We start from the raw sequence: 8573 nt of genomic DNA on the forward strand, positions 1-8573 counted from the left end.
AGACTCTTCATGGTTTTTCTCTTGAATCTCTTAGTTTCTTGAGAGCTTTACGGCAAAAAGATACCCGGGACGTTCTTGCTTTCTTTGTTCGTTCTTCACTTTGACGATTTCACACGCTTCTCGGATCTTTTTCTTTGCACCCGGGTTGTTCCTTGCAGAGTATGATGTTTATTGAGTACTATACCCGGGCTTTTCTTGTGTACATCTTCTATCATTTATCTCGAACGAAGATCAGGGCCGCATTACGACAGTTTTCGATGAGGAGGAAGGACGACGGGACGACGACGAAGCCTTTCAGTTCTTTGTATATATGTTTTTGTAATGGTTGCTTCTCCCTTCTCTCTTTCCTTCCTTCCCCATCTCCCATGCTGTCTGTCACGGCGCTTGGTATATAGATATGGTAGGCAGGCACAATTAACAACAACAACAAGAAACTTTGGAACATCGCATCGCAAAACCTTGCTGCAACAGTGACGTGTGTGTGTGTGCGCGCGTGTTTGTGTGAGCTTTCCCTTTTTGTCATCCATACAGCCCTGCTTCAATTGATCGCTGACGTCCCGCCGCCGCCGGGGCGATCATCTCAATCCATTGGCCATGTTCCTGACCGATCATCATCATCATCATAATCATCAGCAGCATCCCCGCACCGCATCCGCACCGCACCCGCACCGCACCCCTTACCCTTGCATATCAGGGTTCGTCGATCATCAATCAGCCGTGCATGCATGCATGCATGCATGCGCTGATTTTTTCCCCCTCTTTTTCTCCCCGCGGAAGTTTCGTGCGTCTGGACCACCGCCGAACCGACGCCACGGGGGGGAAGACGAGGACGGGAAGGAGTGATCGTCGTCCCACAGTCCGACGGGGACGGGGCTTATCCATCTCCGGTTTGGTTCCGCACGGGAGATAGTCCGTTTTTCTCCCGTGTGCCGTGGTCCGGGGAAAACTGCTCTAATGGGGGGAGGGGAGAAGGTAGGGGATGGGAGATGGGAGATGGGAGATGGGAGATGGAGGGGCGGGACGGGTCGGGATTGGGTCCGCGTGGCGCTTCTTGTGCTGATGTCAGCGGGAAGGTAGGTGATTTTTTGTCCGCGTCCGGTCAGCCGGCCGGCTGCGGCTGGGGATGGGGATGGGATTCGTTTTCTCCCGCTTCCCGGTCCCGGCCGAGACGGAGACGGAGACGGAGACGCGCATTTGGATTTGTGAGCGAGCACGTGGGTGGGTGGGATTGGTGCGCGGGTTGGGTTGTCGTCGTGTACGTACGCTGGCGACTGACCCGGAGCGCCGTATGTGGCGAGCGGGGCTGTGCGCATCCGTGGCTGCGGGGCTACGAGTCACTGGCCTGAGTTTTTTATGATGTGAAAAAGGCGAGTGCGAGTGGTGGGAGGGGAGGGGAGGTAAGGGTGGGCTATATCTGGTTTTCTGTTTGATTCAATTTGGATTTGAATTTGGGTTTGGAATTGGAGTCCTTGGGGGGTAAGACGAGGTGAGGCGGGCAATCAGCGGGTTTGTCGGGGAGTCGGCGGTCAGCTTGGCTTAATTTGGTTGGAGCTGGAAAGAGGGAGATCGGGTGGCTTGGGTGGTGGGTGATAAAAGAAGTTGCACCCCCGGCGTCTGCCTAACAGAAAAATTCAGTATGGGATGGGTAATTACATATAAGATCTGGACGTAAATTTTAGTTTTATATGCGCACATTTACATCCGGATCTTATCCTTAACTGCTTATATATATCTTTAGAAGGTAGATGCGGGGGTGCAATTTCTTTTGTCACCCGCCGTGGCGATTAAGGATGCTTCTTGCGCCCGTATAGAACGCCCGGTACAGATGCCAGCCAGCACTCGCTTGTGAGGAGCCGCCATCCATCGCCCCTACCGGCTGTTGATGCTCTGGGGTCATGCGCAGGTGCGTCGTGCGTGCGACGGTATTGCGTGTCGGCCGAAGATGGGAGGGGCTCGCCGGGAAAGGAGGGGAGGTGTCCCTGATGCGTGTGATGGTACGAAGTGCTCGGTGCGCGTGTGGAGTTGGGATCGATAAGGTGGGCTGACAGAGGCCTGACAGGTCACGCAGGTCTTAGTCATAGGATCCTTTCCGCAGGAATGCAATACGAGTAATTGCCCTGGAAGGCAGGCCTAGTTCATATGCTCGCTGGGAAAGACTGAGGCACGGATCTGAGGGGGTGGAGGGGTGTTGATGTATTGAGCTACCCGGAGAGAAGCACTACGTACTCCCCTCATCTTCTCCTTCGACGATATCAGATTCATCCTTGGCCATAACATATTCCAATGCCGCCTCCGATACCCACTCACCGTACGCGTCATTGTGCATCTGGCTGTAAACTCTTTCTTCGCCGTGTATCCCTACCTGATATTCCCAGGTTTTCGCATCCCCGTTCCACCGTGAAGAAGACACATGGTAACTCTTGGGAAATCTACGCGGTCCTGCCGCTATTAGCTTTCTATCACGGATATGGGGCGTTCTTGGAATATGACGGGATCATACAACCTTTCGGATAATTCCCCTTCGAGCATTCCGATATCCCTGAGGTGATTGTAGAAGTCCAGATCTTGGACACGCTCAACAGCGCTCGGCAGTTTCTTTCCCTGTCGGATATGCGAGGCCACATCGTCCAGAATCCGTGTCCAAGTCAGTGGCCCGGCTCTAACGCTGCGTAGAGTACAGTCTGGGAATGGGCATGCGATTGACTGCGGGAGAGGGCGGTCCTCGAAGTGGCCGGTGCTGTGCTTGCGCCATGCAGCCTCGTCATTGAAGGATAAAGAGCAGCCGAGGAAGTTGAAGAAGCAATCGTAAGTCGAAGTGGTCTGCTGATATGTGGCGCTGCTGTTCTGCGAGTTGTGAACTGCCACTTGCTGCTGTTGGCGCTCTTCTACTGGTGAAGGAAGACTTGATGCGGTTTGAGTATGTGCCTCTGATTCGGGTATATGGGGCGGACTGCTCGGGTCCATGGTCAGTTTTGATAGGACAGCCTCTTTTTTGGGTTTGATAGCCAGGTGACGTAGTAGCTCTTCCGTCATGTACTGCATGTCGCTCAGCTTATGCGCGACATCGAGGCTATCGAGCTCCATCAGCGATTGTTCATGAGAATCTTGCGCCTTGCCAGTAGCCAGAAGCTCAGTACGGTTCAGCTTCTCTAATGGTACCATACTGAACAGGGCATTCATGACATTTTTGAAATTGGCGCCAATGTGAAGGATTTCCTCCGGGAGAAGTTCGTTCTTTATAGGAAAACGAAGCGCTCCCCCACCTCTGTCACTCGAGATTGGCACCAGCAAACACTGAGTCTCAGCATCAACCCCCAAATCCTGTAGCTCTTTCTCCAGCTGGCTTCGTCGCCTACGAATGTGACCAAGAAGGACGGTAATGAGCTCAAATGTCTTTGGGTCATCCAACGCTTGGTCGTGTTTATCTGCTCGTATGCCATGTTCCGTGACCCCTGCGTGTTGTTTCCAGGCCTCGAGGCGCAGAAGCAAGGATTGAATCTGTAGGGCGAGACTTTCAGGCAACTGCCGCGTCTCGTCAAGAGTAAGATCAGCGGGACTTGTTTCATCTAAGCCGTGGTCGGACGGGTTTTCTTCTGCGGATGCGAAATCATCGGCATCCGAGTCACCAGGCTCATATTCTTCCTCGCCGGGTATTGTTGGCAACGCAAATAGAGCGAGTTGCTCCTGGTGCTTTCCAACATGCCTTTCCAAGTCTCGGAGCCGGATGTCTTTTTGTCCGCAAAGGTGACAGTGTGTCTTCGAGTCCATACTCGGCTGTCTCTCGAACAACATTACCAGACGTGCTAGCTCATCCGGCGTACTGAATTCAGGATGTCGTTGATGGATATGACTCTCGAAATTGATTTGGGAAGAAAACTGCTCCTGACAGCCCTCGACGCAGTGCCAAAAGCTAAGGTGGGCTTGTAATTCGTGCTGAAACCAGTCATGGCGCCTTTCGAACAACCGTTTGGAGGCAGGGCAGAATGGAGCCGTGCATGAGTATGGGTGTAGGTCTTTGATTACGTGTTTTCTTGGAACAGTCAGATAAATAGTAAAAGAAAGAAAGGAGTGTACACTTGCTTCCAAGAGCGTCTGGTAGTGACGGATATGATCATGAAACAAAATGGACAGGGGAAAGGGTTGCCTCCGCTGGCAACTTTTGGAATTGGCGGGACCCGCAGACCCTCCGTTTCGGGAGCAGAAGTCGCAAAAGACGTTTGGGTTTGACCAGACTCCGATTGATGGTCCTCCAGGTTCAGAAGGGAACTTTCGGTTTTCATCTCGAGGGGAAGCGATGATGCTACTGTACTCTGTGCGGCTATTGTAGTCCCAGTATCCTCGTTGTTGGCTGTGTCCGGCGTTTGTTGGACAAGACTTGGGACAAGACCATTTGACAGCTTCTGGTTGTGGGACTCTCGATAGCTGAAGTACTCACGCCTTCGAGTGATGGCTTCTCCGAGAACAGTGACGGCATACTCAGGGGCCAATGGAAACTTGTTGTGTACGTGGTCTCGGTCAAATTGCTTGTAATGAGACTTATCAATGTCCGCTGAATTCAGGTATTCGTCGTGTGGTGCAGGATTCCGTATGGCCATAGACAAACGCAGCAAGAGTGTTATTGTCTCATGAATACTGGACATGTGCTGTCGAATCTCAGTATCTCTTGGCGAATAGTCATCCTCACTTTCGCTGCTGGTCGAGTTGTCGTCCGAGTCGTGACTGAAACGCAGTTGATCCCACGGTATGCTCTCTCCACGTAGGATTTGTGATGCTGTTGTTCGTCAATTCAGGAGCGTAGGAAAAGTACATCGCATCCGCTCACCTCTCTGCATCGAGTCGTGCAGATCAATCAGAAGTGACTGTACTTTGCTTTTTATGTGTGATGCATCTCGCAGGCGGTAGTCCAGAGACGATCGACCTCTGCGATGGGCGCCAATATTGCCGGCCCAGACCCGAAAGCGTCCAAGCTCATCTGTCACCTCAGAAGACTCGATCTGTCTTGATATTTCGAGACTTGTGTGGCGGACGTGGGAGATGAGGTCTTCGAAGGATTGAAGACAGTGCGATACGGACGAGGCTATGCTTGAACCAGCTGAATCTACCGTGGCCAAAGTAGCTTTGTTGGCCCCCAGCATGATGATGGGAATTCCGATCTTGTTTGGCGCGGTCCTTTTCGAAGATGATAACTAGGACACAAGTCACCACACATGGAGTAGGCAGGACTCGACGGTGTTGCGATGTTCGCCGACAAGAGGCTACATCGAGGATGGAAGAGGTTACGACATTTTCCCCGCTCACGCGGATGTGTGTGGCACAAGGATACAGGCTACGATTGGGCAACACCAGCGGGGAGTGCATTCGCCCCCACTTTGGCAAAATGACGACACTTCACATTCAGCTCCAGCCAGCCTTGTTAGTTACTCCATTTTCAACCTGTGCAGAGACAAACCGATACCACTGATCAAGCACCATGTCTGGTATTGAAGTTGCCGGGCTTGTCCTCGGCGCGCTTCCGCTGATCATTCACGCGATCACGGTATATGCAGACGGCGTCTCAACCGTGGAACGATACTTCAAATATGAGATACCGTTGCGCAACCTCCATCGCGCGCTCGAAGCAGAGTATGTGATATACCAAAACACTTGCGAGGAACTGCTTAACGGCATCGTAGAAGGCAATGAGCAACGTGCAGCTCTGCTCGACAAGCCTGGTGGACCGGATTGGGCAAAGCCGGCGCTGGAAGAGAGGCTGAAGCAACGCCTGTCAAGAGCCTACACTGCTTACATCGGGACCATGGAAAGCATGAAGGATACAATCTCGGGAATAGAGGCACTGCTGAAGCTGGATAAAACTGGAAAGGTGCGTATTCTATGCCATATCGGAGGAGCAAGGGACGCCGCGGCAAAACTGATCAATAAACCCAGGTCCAACTTCATCCATCCAGCAAGTTCAGGAAAGAGTACCACCGGTTACGTTTCAGCTTGAAGAAGTCCGAGTACGACGGTCTTGTTTCTCAGATCCAACAACTTAATACGAGACTACGCACATTGACGCAGCAGACACTGGCTTTGGAGACATCCCGCTCAAAGCACCAAATACCCGACCTCGATCTCATTCGTAATTACGCTACGGCAGCTTACAATGTTATCTGCGCTGGTCTCAAATGCGGCTGCCGGTCAACCCATGGGATCAACTTGCGGCTCGAAGGCATGAGGAAATGTAGTTCCTCTGCAGGTCTCCCTCCACTCCGCGTAGTGCTCTCATACAGCTCACAGAGTACTGCCCAAGCAGGCGCCCCGTGGGATGTAGAGGCTGTCGATATTCGCCCTTTCAAAGCTCAGTCAACCGTACCATCTCCGAAAAAACATCATCTCCCTGGCAACAAAGAAGGCAGGAGAGTCACCTTTGGGGCTTCGGCAGTCCACACATCTGCCTCTGTCACCACTACAGTTGTTTCTGGATCAGTGCAGACCCCAGACCTTTCGCAGATCCAAAACCTGTGCCAGACCATCTGCTCCATCAAAAGCACCTGCATAGGCACATGCCTCGGCTACCTGGAAGATGAAATCACGAAGCAAACACTGAGCCTCCACCAATCACAGAAGGTCTTCACTTCAAGGAACACGCCTTCCATTCTCTCCCTCCACAGCGTTCTCACATCGAATGCTACTGGGCGTCGGCGCTTCTCGGCAGCTCACCGCTTGCGTCTGGCCGTCCTTCTCTCGACGAACCTCCTCCAACTCTATCGAACGCCCTGGCTAACAGAGATCTGGGACCACAACGACATCACCTTCTTCGAAAGCACAGGCGACGACGGCCTGAAAGACCCGTTCATCTCGCGCATACCTCATCACGGCAGCCTCGCGGACAGCGGCGTCTCCGTCCCGCCCGCTGACGCCATCGTCCTCAACAAACCAATCTTCGCGCTCGGCATCCTCCTCATCGAGCTTTGCCTCGGCAAGCCCTTTGAGGATCTGCGAGATAGAGGCAACGCGGGCAAGGGGAGAGTGAGTGCGGCTTCCGACTTCGCCGTCGCGAGCCAACTGCTGGAGGAAGTGACGGCTGAGTCGGGCGATCGGTATGCGGATGCAGTGAGGAGGTGCATCAGGTGCGCGTTCGATACGAGGAAAATTGATTTGGACGATGAGCAGTTCCGACGCGCGGTGTATCAGGGCGTGGTTGCGCCGTTGGAGGAGAACTTGAGGGATTTTACGGGGCTTGCGGTGTGAGCATTCGGTATACATATTTGAGAGTGGCACAGGTGTCTTTGAGACAGGGCTTTATTGATGTGTGATGAATCGAGCTCTGGGAATCTTGGAAACAGGGTTTCTTTAGTTCCCGCAGGACGCTTAACGGCCTCTTTCTTGGAATGTAAGCGAATCTGCTTCAAATGTGTGCCCATAGAGTCTGCCTACACAAGGTGCCTTTTGATTCAAGCGTCAAGAGCTAGACGATATGTACTATTCTGCAATCTACATGGAGTTCGAGGGCTATTCCCGAAGCTGATTGGGCAAGATACCACACCGCAACTAGCCAATCGCCTAAAGCCTCCTGTGTAACGACCCCCCGGCTCTTTTTGGGGCTCAACTCAGCCTGACAACATTTAAGACGGTCAGCCCCGCCCAGTTTCAGCTGTTGCCTGGTGTTCCCCAAATACCTTTACGCTTGTATGCTTCCCATCCTCCTCCGAACAGGATACACTATCGAGTGGCCATGGCATACTGGCAACGCCAATCGATGTCCAGCGATGACGTCGAGCTGCTCGACGCCTCAGCCTCGGGAAACGCTTCACGACGGAGCCCAACGAGCTTTGACAGCCAAAGCAGCGTCGTTGTTGATCGCCCAAGCTCTGTGCGGACACAGACTGAAGATGGAGGAAGAAATTCCTCTGCAACCAATGCAGGTAGTGATCTCCAGAGACACAAGACTGAATTCAGCTTATTGAATTCCAGAAAACCCCATCGAGCTGTGGGAGCCGATTGAAACTCCTCAGGGATATCCCGAGCTGCAATACAGACCTCTTTCCCTTCGAAGATGGTTCATCATAGTCGTCATACTCTTTTATGCCTCATGCATCGCAGGTCTTACAGCTCTCATGGTGCTGAGTCACGTAAAACCCTCGAAGCTGCACATGGTGCACGAAACCAGTTATACAGTGTTGCAGTACATACCTGGCGCCCTCGGTACACTGAGTACTATCGCGTTCGGGACCATTGTTCAAACATACAATCGCATCATCCCTTACATGAAGATGGCAGTCGCCGGCAAAGACACCAAAACAAAGCCCAATTCAATGGCTTTTTTCACGACCGACATCGCCATACTCATATTAGCTTGGACAGACGGTGTGAGGTTTTCGGTACTCGTTAACTGCCTTCTGCTTCTCTCGGTTCTGACCTTTCCAACGTTGAAGCAGTCAATATTCACCTTGACTGCCGACTCCACTGGCTGGTCTCTAAGCGTCTCAACATTGATAGGCGTGCTGGCAGTAGGTTTCTACTTACTGCTTATTCTCGCTCTTCTAAAGATGCTTACGGATCTTTGGAATGTGCCAACTGGACTCAAGTGGGAT

The 8573-nt window shown here is 52.5% G+C and overlaps 1 protein-coding gene across 1 annotated transcript; it reads left to right on the forward strand.

Annotated features, from left to right (window-relative positions):
- Positions 1 to 5470: 5470 nt before the first annotated feature.
- SLS55_001307 (uncharacterized protein) lies at positions 5471 to 7230 on the forward strand (the record flags this gene model as incomplete). Its single annotated transcript, XM_066772803.1, has 3 exons — positions 5471 to 5860; positions 5926 to 6220; positions 6452 to 7230. The coding sequence occupies 3 exons, from the start codon at positions 5471 to 5473 to the stop codon at positions 7228 to 7230; spliced, it is 1464 nt and encodes a 487-aa protein (XP_066638082.1).
- Positions 7231 to 8573: the final 1343 nt, after the last annotated feature.

The sequence above is a fragment of the Diplodia seriata genome (genome assembly GCF_021436955.1).
Source record: "Diplodia seriata strain FDS-637 chromosome Unknown scaffold_1, whole genome shotgun sequence".
Taxonomy (NCBI): Eukaryota; Fungi; Ascomycota; class Dothideomycetes; order Botryosphaeriales; family Botryosphaeriaceae; genus Diplodia; species Diplodia seriata.